The 19,619-nt window shown below is 43.4% G+C and overlaps 1 protein-coding gene across 2 annotated transcripts in view; it reads left to right on the forward strand.

Moving 5' to 3' along the window:
* The window catches only part of PolA2 (DNA polymerase alpha subunit B), a 77,435-nt gene that overhangs the window by 6,625 nt on the left and 51,191 nt on the right, over positions 1-19,619 (forward strand). For both annotated transcript variants that reach the window (XM_071691015.1, XM_071691016.1), the window contains exons 3-4: positions 6,437-6,592; positions 13,302-13,416. In XM_071691015.1, the coding sequence (XP_071547116.1) occupies positions 6,437-6,592; positions 13,302-13,416 (271 nt within the window). The remainder of the gene's footprint in view (positions 1-6,436; positions 6,593-13,301; positions 13,417-19,619) is intronic.

The raw sequence follows: 19,619 nt of genomic DNA on the forward strand, positions 1-19,619 counted from the left end.
ATATGAAGGGCAGGTCAGTGGTATGCTAATGGTGGGACTGTATATGAAGGGCAGGTCTGTGGTATGCTGGTGGTGGGACTGTATATGAAGGGCAGGTCTGTGGTATGCTGGTGGCAGGACTGTATATGAAGGGCAGGTCTGTGGTATGCTGGTGGTGGGACTGTATATGAAGGGCAGGTCTGTGGTATGCTGGTGGTGGGACTGTATATGAAGGGCAGGTCTGTGGTATGCTAGTGGTGGTACTGTATATGAAGGGCCGGTCTGTGGTATGCTGGTGGTGGATAGTATATGAAGGGCATGTCTGTGGTATGCTGGTGGTGGGACTGTATATGAAGGGCAGGTCTGTGGTATGCTGGTGGTGGGACTGTATATGAGGAGCAGGTCTGTGGTATGCTGGTGGTGGGATAGTATATGAAGGGCAGGTCTGTGGTATGCTGGTGGTGGGACTGTATATGAGGAGCAGGTCTGTGGTATGCTGGTGGTGGTATAGTATATTAAGGGCAGGTTTGTGGTATGCTGGTGGTGGGACTGTATATAAAGGGCAGGTTAGTGGTATGCTGGTGGTGGGATAGTGTATGAAGGGCAGGTTAGTGGTATGCTGGTGGTGGGACTGTATATGAAGGGCAGGTCTGTGGTATGCTGGTGGTGGGATAGTATATGAAGGGCATGTCTGTGGTATGCTGGTGGTGGGACTGTATATGAAGGGCAGGTCTGTGGTATGCTGGTGGTGGGATAGTATATGAAGGGCAAGTCATTGGTATGCTGGTGGTGGGATAGTATATGAAGGGCAGGTCTGTGGTATGCTGGTGGTGGGATAGTATATGAAGGGCCGGTCTGTGGTATGCTGGTGGTGGGACTGTATATGAAGGGCAGGTCAGCGGTATGCTGGTGGTGGGACTGTATATGAAGGGCAGGTCTGTGGTATGCTGGTGGTGGGACTGTATATGAAGGGCAGGTCTGTGGTATGCTAGTGGTGGGACTGTATATGAAGGGCAGGTCTGTGGTATGCTGGTGGTGGGACTGTATATGAAGGGCAGGTCTGTGGTATGCTAGTGGTGGGACTGTATATGAAGAGCAGGTCTGTGGTATGCTGGTGGTGGGACTGTATATGAAGAGCAGGTCTGTGGTATGCTGGTGGTGGGACTGTATATGAAGGGCAGGTCTGTGGTATGCTGGTGGTGGGACTGTATATGAAGGGCAGGTTTGTGGTATGCTGGTGGTGGGACTGTATATGAAGGGCAGGTCTGTGGTATGCTGGTGGTGGGATAGTATATGAAGGGCAGGTCTGTGGTATGCTGGTGGTGGGTTTGTATATGAAGGGCAGGTCTGTGGTATGCTGGTGGTGGGACTGTATATGAAGGGCAGGTCTGTGGTATGCTAGTAGTGGGACTGTATACAATATGAAGGGCAGGTCTGTGGTATGCTAGTGGTGGGACTGTATATGAAGAGCAGGTCTGTGGTATGCTGGTGGTGGGACCGTATATGAAGGGCAGGTCTGTGGTATGCTGGTGGTGGGATAGTATATGAAGGGCAGGTCTCTGGTATGTTAGTGGTGGGACTGTATATGAAGGGCAGGTCTGTGGTATGCTAGTGGTGGGATAGTATATGAAGGGCAGGTCTGTGGTATGCTGGTGGTGGGACTGTATATGAAGGGCAGGTCTGTGGTATGCTAGTGGCAGGACTGTATATGAAGGTCAGGTCTGTGGTATGCTGGTGGTGGGACTGTATATGAAGGGCAGGTCAGTGGTATGCTGGTGGTGGGATAGTGTATGAAGGGCAGGTCAGTGGTATGCTGGTGGTGGGACTGTATATGAAGGGCAGGTCTGTGGTATGCTGGTGGTGGGATAGTATATGAAGGGCAGATCAGTGGTATGCTAGTGGTGGGACTGTATATAAAGGGCAGGTCTGTGGTATGCTGGTGGTGGGACTGTATATGAAGGGCAGGTCTGTGGTATGCTGGAGGTGGGACTGTATATGAGGAGCAGGTCTGTGGTATGCTGGTGGTGGGATAGTATATGAGGAGCAGGTCTGTGGTATGCTGGTGGTGGGATAGCATATGAAGGGCAGATCTGTGGTATGCTGGTGGTGGGACTGTATATGAAGGGCAGGTCTGTGGTATGCTGGTGGTGGGACTGTATATGAAGGGCAGGTCTGTGGTATGCTAGTGGTGGGACTGTATGTGAAGGGCAGGTCTGTAGTATGCTGGTGGCGGGATTGTATATGAAGGGCAGGTCTGTGGTATGCTGGTGGTGGGATAGTATATGAAGGGCAGTTCTGTGGTATGCTGGTGGTGGGATAGTATATGAAGGGCAGGTCTGTGGTGTGCTGGTTGTGGGATAGTATATGAAGGGCAGGTCAGTGGTATGCTGGTGGTGGGATAGTGTATGAAGGGCAGGTCAGTGGTATGCTGGTGGTGGGACTGTATATGAAGGGCAGGTCTGTGGTATGCTGGTGGTGGGATAGTATATGAAGGGCAGGTCAGTGGTATGCTAGTGGTGGGACTGTATATAAAGGGCAGGTCTGTGGTATGCTGGTGGTGGGACTGTATATGAAGGGCAGGTCTGTGGTATGCTGGTGGTGGGACTGTATATGAAGGGCAGGTCAGTGGTATGCTGGTGGTGGGACTGTATATGAAGGGCAGGTCTGTGGTATGCTGGTGGTGGGACTGTATATAAAGGGCAGGTCTGTGGTATGCTGGTGGTGGGACTGTATATGAAGGGCAGGTCTGTGGTATGCTGGTGGTGGGACTGTATATAAAGGGCAGGTCTGTGGTATGCTGGTGGTAGGACTGTATATGAAGGGCATGTCTGTGGTATGCTGGTGGTGGGACTGTATGTGAAGGGCAGGTCTGTGGTATGCTGGTGGTGGGACTGTATATGAAGGGCAGGTGTGTGGTATGCTGGTGGCAGGACTGTATATGAAGGGCAGGTCTGTGGTATGCTGGTGGTGGGACTGTATATGAAGGGCAGGTCTGTGTTATGCTGGTGGTGGGACTGTATATAAAGGGCAGGTCAGTGGTATGCTTGTGGTGGGACTGTATATGAAGGGCAGGTCAGTGGTATGCTGGTGGTGGGACTGTATATGAAGGGCAGGTCTGTGGTATGCTGGTGGTGGGACTGTATATAAAGGGCAGGTCTGTGGTGTGCTGGTGGTGGGACTGTATATGAAGGGCAGGTCTGTGGTATGCTGGTGGTGGGACTGTATATAAAGGGCAGGTCTGTGGTATGCTGGTGGTGGGATAGTATATGAAGGGCAGGTCAGTGGTATGCTAGTGGTGGGACTGTATATAAAGGGCAGGTCTGTGGTATGCTGGTGGTGAGACTGTATATGAAGGGCAGGTCTGTGGTATGCTGGTGGTGGGACTGTATATGAAGGGCAGGTCAGTGGTATGCTGGTGGTGGGACTGTATATGAAGGGCAGGTCTGTGGTATGCTGGTGGTGGGACTGTATATAAAGGGCAGGTCTGTGGTATGCTCGTGGTGGGACTGTATATGAAGGGCAGGTCTGTGGTATGCTGGTGGTGGGACTGTATATGAAGGGCAGGTCTGTGGTATGCTGGTGGTGGGACTGTATATGAAGGGCAGGTCTGTGGTATGCTGGTGGTGGGACTGTATATGAAGGGCAGGTCTGTGGTATGCTGGTGGTGGGACTGTATATAAAGGGCAGGTCTGTGGTATGCTGGTGGTGGGACTGTATATGAAGGGCAGGTCAGTGGTATGCTGGTGGTGGGACTGTATATGAAGGGCAGGTCTGTGGTGTGCTGGTTGTGGGATAGTATATGAAGGGCAGGTCAGTGGTATGCTGGTGGTGGGATAGTGTATGAAGGGCAGGTCAGTGGTATGCTGGTGGTGGGACTGTATATGAAGGGCAGGTCTGTGGTATGCTGGTGGTGGGATAGTATATGAAGGGCAGGTCAGTGGTATGCTAGTGGTGGGACTGTATATAAAGGGCAGGTCTGTGGTATGCTGGTGGTGGGACTGTATATGAAGGGCAGGTCTGTGGTATGCTGGTGGTGGGACTGTATATGAAGGGCAGGTCAGTGGTATGCTGGTGGTGGGACTGTATATGAAGGGCAGGTCTGTGGTATGCTGGTGGTGGGACTGTATATAAAGGGCAGGTCTGTGGTATGCTGGTGGTGGGACTGTATATGAAGGGCAGGTCTGTGGTATGCTGGTGGTGGGACTGTATATAAAGGGCAGGTCTGTGGTATGCTGGTGGTAGGACTGTATATGAAGGGCATGTCTGTGGTATGCTGGTGGTGGGACTGTATGTGAAGGGCAGGTCTGTGGTATGCTGGTGGTGGGACTGTATATGAAGGGCAGGTGTGTGGTATGCTGGTGGTGGGACTGTATATGAAGGGCAGGTCTGTGGTATGCTGGTGGTGGAACTGTATATGAAGGGCAGGTCTGTGGTATGCTGGTGGTGGGACTGTATATAAAGGGCAGGTGTGTGGTATGCTGGTGGTAGGACTGTATATGAAGGGCAGGTCAGTGGTATGCTGGTGGTGGGACTGTATATGAAGGGCAGGTCTGTGGTATGCTGGTGGTGGGACTGTATATAAAGGGCAGGTCTGTGGTATGCTGGTGGTGGGACTGTATATGAAGGGCAGGTCTGTGGTATGCTGGTGGTGGGACTGTATATAAAGGGCAGGTCTGTGGTATGCTGGTGGTAGGACTGTATATGAAGGGCAGGTCTGTGGTATGCTGGTGGTGGGACTGTATGTGAAGGGCAGGTGTGTGGTATGCTGGTGGTGGGACTGTATATGAAGGGCAGGTGTGTGGTATGCTGGTGGTGGGACTGTATATGAAGGGCAGGTCTGTGGTATGCTGGTGGTGGGACTGTATATGAAGGGCAGGTCTGTGGTATGCTGGTGGTGGGACTGTATATGAAGGGCAGGTCTGTGGTATGCTGGTGGTGGGACTGTATATGAAGGGCAGGTCTGTGGTATGCTGGTGGTGGGACTGTATATAAAGGGCAGGTCTGTGGTATGCTGGTGGTGGGATAGTATATGAGGTGAATTGAGTTTATGGTTGCTGACGATGCAGCTCTGGTGGCAGAATTCAGATAGAAACTCAGAAGCAGGTGGTAAAGTTTAGGAGGGTGTTTAGAGGAAGATAGCTGAATATGAATGTGAACAGAAGTTATATATTGAGGTGCAGCAGGTGATTAAACAGGTTAATTTAACCATATGTTCATGTGGGAATGCCCTTAGGGAGATGGAGTGCTTTAAGTATATGGGAGTGGATATGACAGTGTATGGAACCATAGGAACTGAAGTGAATCATAGGGTGGGATAGGAGAATAAAATCCGGGTGTATTAAGGAATGTGCAGAAGGAGAAGTCGTCATATGGTGGGACAGAGATGGATGTGTTTCTGGGTAAAGTGCTCTTGATGGCATTGTATGGATGTGATTGTTGGGTCATTAATTCAAAGCAAGAAGGTGAAATGGTGGATTTGAAATGTTAGTGAATGATATGTGGTTTGAGGTGGGTTGACCATGTAAGGAATAACAGTGTAACAGATTGTTGTGGTAGTAAGTGCTGCCTGATTAGAGGAGCTGAGGGAGGAAGTGCTGAAATGGTTCAGACATATGGAGAGGTTGTGTAAAGAAAAATTGATATGGAGAGAGGCAAAGAGGCACCACAAGAAGAGTCAATTCTTGCAAGAATTATATAGTGTGGGATATAGTTATGTTCAGAAGTGTCTTTTGGAGTGATGATTCCACCTTTTCTGTGACAGGTGGCCATGGCAGACATATGTACAGTCGACCAGGTTGTCATCCATTTGACCCTAAGTACATTGCAAGTACTGTAAGATCCCTACTTCACTTATGGTGTAGGATTTTTTCAGTCATGATGGTGTTGGGGACATTGTAGTGTTGCCAAAGAATGAAACTCTAAACAGAGAGTGTTAGCTATAGCTACTGTGTGAGCATCTTTTAGATTCAGTAAAAAAGTGCAAGGCTGAAGTGTTCTTGCAGGATGGGGCTTCCTGCCACAATGCCAAACTATCACTGATTGGCACAAGGACCGTGCAGTGAAGTTTTTCATTGAATGGCACAGGAATTCACTGGATTTAAACCCAATAGAATACTTCTGGGTGCTTATGAAAATGAAATTATGTAACAGGAATACTTTGTCGCCACATAAGCTGTAGGCAGCCATTTGTGAAATTTGGGCAAAAATGCTAACTGGCTTCAGAACCTTGTTAATTCTGTTCCTGGTGATTTCAAGGAGTGTACAGAGAGTAATGGAAATCCAATAAGGTACAAGTTGATGGTGAATACACAGTTTACATGGTTTTATTTCATGTTTATTCTTGATGGGTATACCACAGCATAGGTACTCATGAGTTGATGGGTCCATTTTTTACAGTCAGCAATTGTTTTACAGTTTATTCATTGCTTAAAGATCATTTTTTTTCTTCGTCTTTCAGGAGAGCATAACGGTAGTGGGGCGCATCTGTTGTGATAGTGTTGGGCATTTGAATGCTGCATCAGTGCTTCTGGAGGGTTCTGAAGAGATTTGTGGTGGCATGACAGTCCCATTAGATTTGTCACAACTTGCTGAATTTTCCCTGTTTCCTGGCCAGGTTAGTTTTCTGCCAAGATGTTAATCTGAAATGTGTTTTGGTGAATATGAGGAGGCATATCCTTTACATGAACAATTAAGTTACATGTATGAAGCTTGGGTTTGTGTCTCTACTTATTGACTTTTCACCCTTTTGGTAATTTCTGCAATTTCCTAATTATGCTCTACTGTATTGAGGGAAAGTCATGCACATGGGGTTTGTTGCAGTTGTCTTCAGTTTTATCATACATTTGCCTACTTGTATCTTGCTTAGCTTTTTGTTAAGACCTGTCATTGCTCTGTCATTTCAGATTGCAAAAGCCATATTTAGTGGATGAAGGAAGGTGAAAATAACAGTGATATACTGTATTTTTTATATAACATTTTCCCTATGTTGCACCCATCATCACCTACTAATCCTTAGAGGAGTTCATCCGTTATCACATGTTGATTTATCTAGATAAGGTATTGTACTACAGGTACTGAAACATTTATCTGGAAAACTTGGGACAAGAGGCGGCTCGGATTTCAGGATTTTTCAGTTTTCTGGAACTTGGCCTAAAATATATACGTAAAAAATGAAATAAACGATGAAAAATAAAGAACAAAATTGTATTGAAGAGATACAAATTAATAACTTTCTAAAGCAGGGTATGCTTGATTTACAAATCCCGTCACATTCAAAACTAGCCAGTTTCAAAATATTTGGATTTCTGGAATGTCTGGTTTTCTGGAATGTGGATAAATGGATTAGTACTTGTATTACTAACCTAAAAGTCTCTTTTTTAACCAGGAAGGCACAGGAAAAAATTCTGCTCCCCTTAGAGCCCCTACAACCACCCTTGTGGTTGCATAGCCATTGACCTGTGGGCCATGCATTCTTGGTGACCGTATGGAAAATATTTAGATAGTTGGGTGACATTAGTGGTGAGTAGGAACATTTTAAGTGTGTATCAGTTAGAGAGGAAAATGGAGAATAAAATGAGAAATGTGTAGGTAAATGACATGATGAGGAGGGAGGTCAACACTGGAGGTCAGTAGGTGGCTAGCATCAGATAGATGTCTTGTAAGGTGAATTGAAGCCAACGGAGGGAGGACAGAAGTGGATATGTTTTAAGGTATAATTGTCCTAACAATATTGTATGGATGTGAGGCAGGGGCTATGGATGAGAACATGCAGAGGAGGGTGGTAGTGTTGGAAATTATGTTTTAGGACAATATGTGGTGTAAGGTGGTTTGATCAAGTAATAAAAGGATAAGAGAGAGGTTTGGTAAAAAAAATAGTGTAGTTGAGAGAGCTGAAAAGATTATGCTGAAATGGTTTGGAAATATGAAGAGAATGAGTGAGGAGAGGATGACAAAGAGGATATATGTCAGAAGTGGAGGGGACAAGGAGAAGAGGGAGACCAAATTGAAAATGGAAGGATGGAGTGAAAAAGATTTTGAGTGATTGGGGCCTGAACATGCTGGAGGGTGAAAGGAATGCACAGGATAGAGTGGATTGGAATGATGTGGTATACAGAAGTCAGTGGACTGAACCAGGGTGTGTGAAGCAGTTGGAGGAAATCATGGAAAGTTCTGTGGGGCCTGGTTGTGGATATGGGGCTGTGGTTCAGTGCATTACATAGGACAGCTGAAAATTGGATGTGAATGAACTTGGCCTTTCTTGTCTGTTCCTTGTGCTACCTTGTGAACAAAGGAAATGACATGTATGAAAAAAAATCACCCCAACTTCCTTGCTTTGTATTCATATATCTTTTGTTGTATGCCTTTTTGGTATGTTTCTAGGAATTGCTCTTGATTCACTGATTATGTATTGTCCATCCTTGTCTGGTTACTTTCAAAACACTGTTCTTTATTACCTTTCTTTGTTGCTAGGCATATATTTTCATATTTCTCTCTTCTATGTTTAAGACTATGCTTTAGTCCATTTTTATTTGCAAAATATGTTTGTATTCTCTTTATCTTGTCTAAATCACTCTGCTTCACTGTTGACTATATGACACAACAGTATTCAAGTTTACTGCTTGAATATACATTAACATTTTCATCATTGATTGTCTGTCTTTTTGTAGATGTTCTCAAATATCATTATTTGGATTTGTCTGTCTTTTTGTAGATGTTCTTATGTATCATTATTTGGATTGAAAGCATTGTCTTTTCAGTATTCCTTGATTTCAAGTTTTTTGCTAATGATTATTCTTAGATCTCTGGCATTTGCTTCACTCTTATTTTTTTTCCTGTAGAGCCTCTGTATGGGATCTGAAATAGCATTAGCTGTTCCATGACTAATATTTTCAAATTCCTCGTCATTGAATTCCTTTAAGTTCTCATTTGCCCATCAGTAGATACTGTCCATATATCTTTTGAAGTTTATATATTTTCTACTTACACTCCTGTTATCTACCAAATATCTGAGGAAAGCAAAGAAAGAGTAGATGAAGATTTTGGAAGAAAGTTAAGTGAAAAGTTTGGTGGTGATAAGAAACTATACTGGAAGATGAAAAAGAAAGAGGTGGATGTAAGAGTGGAAATGTTGATGTGAGAAGTGAGGAAGGAGAGTTGCTGAATCAAAAGGAGAAAGTGAAAGGAAGATGGAAAGAGTATTTTGAAGAACTGATGAATGTGGGAAAAAGGAAGGCAGCAGTTGTTACATGCATGGGTATGGGGGATGGAAGGAAGAGGATACAAGTGCAGGAGTCTATAGCAAAGAGGGAGGTAAGAAGGGCGATAATGGGCTAAAGGTAGGAAAGGCACAGGAGTGAATGGGATTATGGCTGAAATGCTGAAGTATGGAGGAGAAAGTGTGATAGAATGAGAGCATCTTATATGTAATTTAGCATGAAAACAAGGTTGTGCCTGAGGATTAGGTGAAGGCTATTATTGTTCCTCTATTCAAAAGAAAAGGTGTGAAGAATGTATGTTGCAGCTATAAGGGAATAAGTCTGTTAAGTATACAAGTGTATGCAAGAATATTAATTGACAATGATGGAAGTGACTAAATGCAGAACAAGTGAAGAGCAAGGGGGTTTTAGGAAAGGTAGGTGATGTGTGAATCTAATTTTTGTGGTAAAGATGACCATGGAAAAGTATTTGGCAAAAGGTAAGAAATTGTATGCAGCTTTTATGGATCTGGAGAAAGTATATCACAGAGTCGAGTGGATGACAGAGTTGAGTGGAATGCTTTATGGGATTTGTTAAGGATATGTGGTATGGGGGAACTTTTGGATGGTGTAAAAGCCTTCTCTATTAAGGAGTAAATACATGTGTAAGAGTGGATGGAGAGCTGAGTAAAAGTTTTGGGATACATATAGGTGTGAGGGAGGGCTGTGTGATGTCACTGTGGCTTTATGATGTATATATGGATAGAGTTATAAGAGAGATGAAAGCAAAACTAGGGAAAAGGGGTGCAGAGATGGAGTGTGGTGATGAGATATAGTGGCGAGCCTGTTTGCAGATGATATTGTGTTGTTTGTGGAGAGTGATGGGGAGTTGCAGAAGGTTGTGAGTGTGATTTATGATGTGTAAGCAGAGGAGATTGAAAGTAAACGCAAGTAAAAGTACAGTAATGGTGTTTGAAAGGAAATGGAGTGAAAGTACAGATTTTGTAAAACCACATAGAGTGAAAGAAGAAAGTGTACTAACTTGTGCTGTGTATGTAGGGGGGAAAAGACTGGAAGAAGTAAGGGAATTTAAGTATCTGGGACCTGTCTTGGGTAAGTGTGGTGATACTGAAGGAAAGATAAGGGAGAGAGCAGTACAGGGAAGAAGAGTCATTGGGTCCCTTAATAGAATAATGAAGAGTAGAGGTGTAAGTATGGAAGTGATAAGAGAATTTAGGGACTGCATAGGCCTCCCAACTCTGAGCTGTGCAGCTGAAATATGGGCATGGCATGAAGTACAGAGGTCAAGAATGCAGGCTGTGGAAATAAGTTGTTTGAGAATAGCACGTGGTGTGACTAGATGGAATGAAAGAAATGAAGGGGTGTATGAGAGATGTGGTATGGCAAGGAATACAAAGGAAATGAATTGTGGAGTAGTAGAATGGGTGTAACATAGTACTTTAAGGTGGCTTGGGCATGAGGAAAGAATGCAAGACTGGGAGCTTTCAAGGAGTGTATGATAGTACAGTTAAAGAGGTTGGTGTGAGTGGAAAACCACCTGTGACATAGGCAAATAGGTTGGAGGAATACTGGAGGGAGGGAAACAGAGGAAGAATGCATGGAATGGTGTATGTGAGGGAGGCATGTAAGGACAGGGATAAGTGGCATTTCTTTTGCTCTGGCCATCCCTTGATGGGAGTTCCCGGAGGGAATGAGCATCAGAGATATAGATAGATAGCTCTCTTACTTCCTTATCTATGTATGAGATCATGATTACAAAGAGTATTACAGCTAGAACTGTTTATTTTGGTACCTAGATGATACATTGTCTTCCTCAGATGTGTTTCCTTATACAACTACTCTGAATTTTCTGGTGGTTGAAAATTCTTTGATCCATTTCCCATTTTTCCTTTTATGTTTTGACTCTCCACTTTCTGAAGTAAAAGTCCATAGTTCACTGTACCTAATGCTTTTGCGAAATCAAGAAAAAGTGTCGATTCTTTTCCCTTCTGACAAATTTTCATATATGTCGTTATAATGAGCTAGTAGTTGTGTTTGTGTGCTTTTACTAGGAACAAAGCCATGCTGTCTTTCTTTAATGAATCTGTTAGAAATTAGGTGTTCCAGTATATGGTTATTTATTACCTTTTCAGATACTTTGATCATATGCTAAGTTAGGCTAACTAGTCTGCATTGTTTCAGCAGTAATTTGGATCCTCCTTTGTCTGTTGGTGTTATGTATCCCATTTTGTGTATATCTGATATGCTTACTTGGTCTGATCTTTGTCTCAGCAGCAATAGAAATTTGCTGGAATTGAATGTGGCTCAGGTGCTGAGTTGTCTTTAAGTTGATCAGTTGCTTCTATTAGGTCTCATCTGATAAGTTTGTCTGTGATTGCATGCTTGTCATATTCATTAAAAATTTCATCACGTTTTTTCATACTGACATATTGGTTCATAAAGATTTGACATTTGGAAGGGAACAAAGGCTGCATTCAGAGGGGCCATCTCAAATTGAGTTAGGATTGTCATTGGAGTGCCGCAGGGTTCTGTTCTGGGACCATTACTTTTCTTGATCTATGTTAATAACTTTCCAGAAGGTCTGGACTCAAATATGTTTGCAGATGACTTGAAAGACACAAGGAGAGTGAAAAGTTAGGAGGATTGCATCAACTTTCAAGGGGATGTAGACAGAATCTAAAGTTGGTCTAATGTATGGTTGATGAAATTCCACCTAAGTAACCATAAAGTAATTATATGGCAGGAATCAAGTTGCAGGAACCTGTTTGTGAGACAGACTTGGGAGTCAACATCATCCCTAACCTAGTGCCAGGGTCTCACATTAGGAGAACAGTAAAGGAGACGAACTGTTTGCTGATAGATATTAGAATAGCAAGCAAGTGTATGGATATGGAAATATTGAACAAACTGTTCACACCCTACATAAGCCATAAACTAGGATATGCTTCTCAAATTTGGTCATCACATCTAAAGAAGCACAAAGAGCTAATACAGAAGATCCAGAGGAGGGCAGTAAAGATGGTATCGTATTTAAATGAGCTGAATTACAGTAAAAGGCTAGAGGGGGGGCTTTATCATAATTTTTTATTTTTTACATTAGCTTGATGTAGATTGTACATTGTTCTTTGAAAGATGCAAGGACAGAACAACCGGAGGCCATAACATAGAATTAAAGAAAAACTTGTTAGAAATGTGTGAAGAAGTACTTTTACAATATGAGAGTGGTAGGTGGAAGGAATGAACTGAATGAGAATAAAGTAATTTTGAGAGTTTAAAGAAGTTTAGAATTTCTATGATCAGAGAGAACATTCAAGAGATGGGGCCCCATGAATGTAAAACTCCTTTCTTTATAGTACAAATAGGTAATTACATTCTCATCATTTAACATTACTTAGAAAATTCAGAAATTAGTAATGCTTAGTTACTAATTCCTTGTTGAAATTATCTTTCAAGCAGAAAATTTTGTATCTTTTCTGGATTTACTTTAACATACCTCTAGTGAGCAAAGGAACCATTAGTTTACCTCAGACATGGGAGGGAAGATTCAGAATGTACAGCTTATATAGTTGAAACAAAAGCTAAGTAGGAGTGAAACAGTTAAAGAAACAAATCATTGTGTTAGGGAAGATTATTGGAGCACAGGAAAGATTTTAACCTGAAATATTGGAGGTGAATTAAAAGAAGTTAGTTTCAATGAATTTCCCATGCTGGAATACAGGAGAGGTGAGACATGATGCACATTGAATTTCAGAATCGATTGTGAGTACTTTATTGAAATTACTGAAGATAGATCAGTGAGAGGACACTGCAGAAACTGTTAATACATACATTATGAAAACTTGTTGCACTGAAAGTTTAAAGACTCCATTGTTATATGAGTAGGCAATTACATATTTGCTAGTGCATATATTGACATATAGAGAAACTGTTGTTTTGTTGTATATGGTATTGATGAGAATGGAAACCCCTTATTTGCCTGGTTAGTTTGACTGTCAAGTTAGATAGTTCAATTGAAATAATTTTTGAAGAAAATCAGTGTGGTGAAATAAAGCAAGATTGTAAGATTTGTAGAGTGAGTCATAATCTGATAGGTTATGTGCATTCTAGGTCGTTTGCATCCATGGTGTGAACACAGGTGGCAACAAGCTGATTGCTAAGGAGTTGGTACCTGGAAAAGTTCTTCCTCCTCCTCCTTCTCCCATTACTATCTCCAGTCGTACAGGTAAAGTCCCATGTCTTCCATCTATTGACTCTCATTGTCATACCTCCTCTCACTTTGCCCATAGTATCTCCTAAGGTACAGATAAAGTCCAGTCTTTTCCCTCTCTATAAAGTCCTATTGTCATATCATTATCAGACCTAGGATAAGGATAAAAAGAAAGAATTATCAGAGATAAGGAAAAAATGAAATATTTCTCTACATTTCTATTTTTTTTATTATACTTTGTCACTGTCTCCTGCGTCAGCGAGGTAGCGCAAGGAAACAGACTAGAGAATTGCCCAACCCACCCACACACACATGTATATACATAAACATCCACATACGCACATATACATACCTATACATCCCAACATATACATATATATACGCACACAGACATTTACATATATATACATGTACATAATTCATACTGTCAGCCCTTATTCCCATTGTCACCCCGCCACACATGAAATGAAAACCCCCTCCCCCACATGTGCATCAGGTAGCGCTAGGAAAAGACAACAAAGGCCACATTCATTCACACTCAGTCTCTAACTGTCATGTATAATGCACCGAAACCACAGCTCCCTTTCCACATCCAAGCCCTACAAAACTTTCCATGGTTTACCCCAGACACTTCACATGCCCTGGTTTAATCCACTGACAGCACATCGACCCCGGTATACCACATCGTTCCGATTCACTCTATTCCTTGCACGCCTTTCACCCTCCTGCATGTTCAGGCCCCGATCACTCAAAATCTTTTTCACTCCATCATTCCACCTCCAGTTTGGTCTCCCACTTCTCCTTGTTCTCTCCACCTCTGACACATATATCCTCTTGGTCAATCTTTCCTCACTCATTCTCTCCATGTGACCAAACCATTTCAAAACACCCTCTTCTGCTCTCTCAACCACACTCTTTTTATTACCACACATCTCTCTAACCCTATTATTACTTACTCGATCAAACCACCTCACACCACACATTGACCTCAAACATCTCATTTCCAGCACATCCACCCTCCTCCGCACAACTCTATCTATAGCCCACGCTTCGCAACCATATTACATTGCTGGAACCACTATTCCTTCAAACATACCGATTTTAGCTTTCCAAGATAATGTTCTTGACTTCCACACATTTTTCAACGCTCCCAGAACTTTCGCCCCCTCCCCCACCCTATGATTCACTTCTGCTTCCATGGTTACATCTGCTGCCAAATCCACTCCCAGATATCTAAAACAATTCACTTCCTCCAGTTTTTCTTCATTCAAACTTACCTCCCAATAGACTTGTCCCTCAACCCTACTGTACCTAACAACCTTGCTCTTATTCACATTTACTCTCAGCTTTCTTCTTTCACACACTTTACCAAACTCAGTCACTAGCTTCTGCAGTTTCTCACACCAATCAGCCACCAGCACTGTATTATCAGCAAACAAAAACTGACTCACTTTCCAAGCTCTCTCATCCACAACAGACTACATACTTGCCCCTCTTTCCAAAACTCTTGCATTCACCTCCCTAACAACCCCATCCATAAACAAAGTAAACAACCATGGAGACATCACTCACCCCTGGCACAAACCAACATCCACTGAGAACCAATCACTTTCCTCTCTTCCTACACATACACATGCCTTACATCCTTGATAAAAACTTTTCACTGCTTCCAACAGCTTACCTCCCACACCATATATTCTTAATAACTTCCACAGAGCATCTCTGTCAACTATCATATGCCTTCTCCAGATCCATAAATGTTATATACAAATCCATTTGCTTTTCTAAGTATTTCTCACATACATTCTTCAAAGCAAACACCTGATCCACACATCCTCTACCACTTCTGAAACCACACTGCTCTTCCCCAATCTGATGCTCTGTACATGCCTTCACCCTCTCAATCATTACCCTCCCATATAATTTCCCAGGAATACTCAACAAACTTATACCTCTGTAATTTGAACACTCACTCTTATCCCCTTTGCCTTTGTACAATGGCACTATGCAAGCATTCCGCCAGTCCTCAGACACCTCACCATGAGTCATACATACATTAAATAACCTTACCAACCAGTCAACAATATAGTCACCCCCTTTTTTGATATATTCCAATGCAATACCATCCAAACCCGCTGCCTTGCCGGCTTTCATCTTCCGCAAAGCTTTTACTACCTCTTCTCTGTTTACCAAATCATTCTCCCTAACCCTCTCACTTTGCACATCACTTCGACCAAAACACCCTTTATCTTTCACTCTATCATCAAATACATTCAACAAACCTTCAAAATACTCACGCCATCTCCTTTTCATATCACCACTACTTGTTATCACCTCCCCATTAGCCCTCTTCACTGATGTTTCCATTTGTTCCCTTGTCTTACGCACTTTATTTACCTCCTTCCAAAACATCTTTTTATTCTCCCTAAAATTTGATGATCCTCACCCCAACTCTCATTTGCCCTCTTTTTCACCTCTTGCACCTTTCTTTTGACCTCCTGCCTCTTTCTTTTATACATCTCCCAGTCATTTACATTATTTCCCTGCAAAAATCGTCCAAATGCCTCTCTCTTCTCTTTCACTAATAATCTTACTTCTTCATCCACCACTCATTACCCTTTCTAATCTGCCCCCCTCCCATGCTTCTCATGCCGTAAGCATCTTTTGTGCAAGCCATCACTGCTTCCCTAAATACATCCCTTTCCTCCCCCACTCGCCTTATGTCCTTTGTTCTCACCTTTTTCCATTCTGTACTCAGTCTCTCCTACTTCCTCACACAAGTCTCCTTCCCAAGCTTGCTTACTCTCACCACTCTCTTCACCCCAACATTCTCTCTTCTTTTCTGGAAAGCTCTACAAATCTTCACCTTTGCCTCCACAAGATAATGATCCAGTTGCACCTCTCAGCACATGGCTCTCTGGCCATCTCTCCTACTTACATACGTATACTTATGTATATCTCTCTTTTTAAACCAGGTATTCCCTATCACCAGTCCTTTTTCAGCACATAAATCTGCAAGTTCCCCACCATTTCCATTTACAACACTGAACACCCCATGTACACCAATTATTCCCTCAACTGCCACATTACTCATCTTTGCATTCAAATCACCCATCACTATAACCCGGTCTCGTGCATCAAAGCTACTAACACACTCACTCAGCTGCTCCCAAAATACTTGCCTCTCATGATCTTTCTTATGCCCAGGTGCATATGCTCCAATAATCACCCATCTCTTTCCATCCACTTTCAGTTTTACCCATATCAATCTAGAGTTTACTTTCTTAAACTCTATCACATACTCCCACCACTCCTGTTCCAGGAGTAGTGCTACTCCTTCCCTTGCTCTTGTCCTCTCACTAACCCCTGACTTTACTCTCAAGACATTCCCAAACCACTCTTCCCCTTTACCCTTGAGCTTCGTTTCACTCAGAACCAAAACATCCAGGTTCCTTTCCACAAACATACTACCTATCTCTCCTTTTTTCTCATCTTGGTTATATCCACACATTTAAACATCCCAATCTGAGCCTTCGAGGAGGATGAGCACTCCCCCGTGACTCCTTCTTCTGTTTCCCCATTTAGAAAGTTGAAATACAAGGAGGGGAGGGTTTCTAGCCCCCGCTCCCATCCCCTTTAGTCGCCTTCTACGACACATGAGGAATACATGGGAAATATTCTTTCTCCCCTTTCCCCAGATATTATGTAGAACCACAAATTTCATCAGTCCTCCAGGGTCTCATGTGGGCTTATGCATGGATGCTAGCCTGGATATGAGTGATAGATTTAGATATCAACATGATTCAGTGTTTATTGAGCTGAAAAGGACTTTATCCCACAAATGGCATCTATCATCATGTGATTTTTTCTTTTGAGGATGACTGTCAGCATCATTGTTTTAGCTTTGCCCACTTCTGCTTATATTGCCAGCTGATTTTGGTGATATTGATACCTCTAGTGGTTTCTTCCATTGTGTGGCAGGTATAAAAAAAAAATCAACACCCCTGTTTGTACTGGGTAAAGCATGTCCCTCAGCCTCACAGGTTATGAATGCTCTGACTCTACCCAATATTGTTAAGATTGAGAGATGACATTGCTTTGAGAAGGCACACTTATCATCCACTGTATCAGCTGGTGAGGAAAGTTAAGAAGAATAGCAGGTGAAAGGTGAAGAAAAAGTGACTCAGAGAGGATTTCAGTGGGAGGAAGGAGGAGGATGGTGGGGATTGACCCAGAGAGGATTTCAGTGGGAGGAAGGAGGAGGATGGTGGGGATTGACCCAGAGAGGATTTCAGTGGGAGGAAGGAGGAGGAGGATGGGGATTGACCCAGAGAGGATTTCAGTAGGAGGAAGGAGGAGGATGGTGGTGATTGACCCAGAGAGGATTTCAGTGGGAGGAAGGAGGAGGAGGATGGGGATTGACCCAGAGAGGATTTCAGTGGGAGGAAGGAGGAGGGTGGTGGGGATTGACTCATAGAGGATCTCAGTGGGAGGAAGGAAAGGATGGTGGGGATTGACCCAGAGAGGATTTCAGTGGGAGGAAGGAGGAGGATGGTGGTGATTGACCCAGAGAGGATTTCAGTGGGAGGAAGGAGGAGGAGGATGGGGATTGACCCAGAGAGGATTTCAGTGGGAGGAAGGAGGAGGGTGGTGGGGATTGACTCATAGAGGATCTCAGTGGGAGGAAGGAAAGGATGGTGGGGATTGACCCAGAGAGGATTTCAGTAGGAGGAAGGAGGAGGGTGGTGGGGATTGACCCAGAGAGGATTTCAGTGGGAGGAAGGAGGAGGAGGATGGGGATTGACCCAGAGAGGATTTCAGTAGGAGGAAGGAGGAGGGTGGTGGGGATTGACCCAGAGAGGATTTCAGTGGGAGGAAGGAGGAGGAGGATGGGGATTGACCCAGAGAGGATTTCAGTAGGAGGAAGGAGGAGGGTGGTGGGGATTGACCCAGAGAGGATTTCAGTGGGAGGAAGGAGGAGGGTGGTGGGGATTGACCCAGAGAGGATTTCAGTAGGAGGAAGGAGGAGGGTGGTGGGGATTGACCCAGAGAGGATCTCAGTGGGAGGAAGGAGGAGGAGGATGGGGATTGACCCAGAGAGGATTTCAGTGGGAGGAAGGAGGAGGATGGTGGGGATTGACTCATAGAGGATCTCAGTGGGAGGAAGGAAAGGATGGTGGGGATTGACCCAGAGAGGATTTCAGTGGGAGGAAGGAGGAGGGTGGTGGGGATTGATCCCTTGTAAGACATACTTCCCATCTTTAACTCATAATACACTTCCATCTTTGCATAACAGTCATGGGAGACTAGAATATTATCATTGAAATCAAAATATGGAATGAGCTCAGTACAAGTAATACCTTAAATGTCTAGAGGCCAGAATTGTTTTATACATTGTCTTTAACCATGGGAAACATTGTCAATTGTACAGGAAAGAAATTTCAAAAAGGCTCATTCAAAATGTGCCAAAGCAACTAGGATGTGGTGGTTGTCTAGGCCCTCAGGCTATGGCCTGAGTAGGTCGACCACAAAGCAGTTTGGTTCCAAGCAGGCCTGCAGGGTTATAGATAACCTTTGAAACCAGCATAAGGTATACATATGTTTTTTGATTTTTTTTATTTAGTGCATCACAGACATATGGGGTGTTTCAGAGTGTTGAATATTTATTTTATCCTTGAAAGTATTTGATGTGCAGTTGAAATGAAATTAAACCTTTCAGAAGGTTTTACTATTGATATCATTCCTGAATGGATATGAGTGAATGAGGCCATTCCCTCATCTGTACCATCAAAATTATTAATGGTAATGCCTACTTTCCTGCGAGTGCATATGATGAGAATTTGCTTAAGGTAGGGCTGTTTCTTATTTTTCCTGCGTGATGTCTCCATGGGTGTTTAATTTGTTAGGGAGGTGAATGCAAGAGTTTAGGAGAGAGGGACAAGTATGCAGTCTGTTGTAGATGAGAGGGCTTGGGAAGTGAGTCAGATGTTGTTTGCTGATGATACAACACTGGTGGCTGATTCGGGTGAGAAACTGTAAAAGTTGGTGACTGAGTTTGGTAAAGTGTGTGAAAGAAGAAAGCTGAGAGTAAATGTGAATTAGAGCAAGGTTATTAGGTTCAGGGATAAGTTCATTGGGAGGTAAGTTTGAATGGAGAAAACTGGAGGAAGTGAAGTGTTTTAGATATCTGCGAGTGGATTTAGCAATGGATGGAACCA

Source organism: Panulirus ornatus, chromosome 50, assembly GCF_036320965.1.
Source record: "Panulirus ornatus isolate Po-2019 chromosome 50, ASM3632096v1, whole genome shotgun sequence".
In the NCBI taxonomy this organism is placed as follows: domain Eukaryota; kingdom Metazoa; phylum Arthropoda; class Malacostraca; order Decapoda; family Palinuridae; genus Panulirus; species Panulirus ornatus.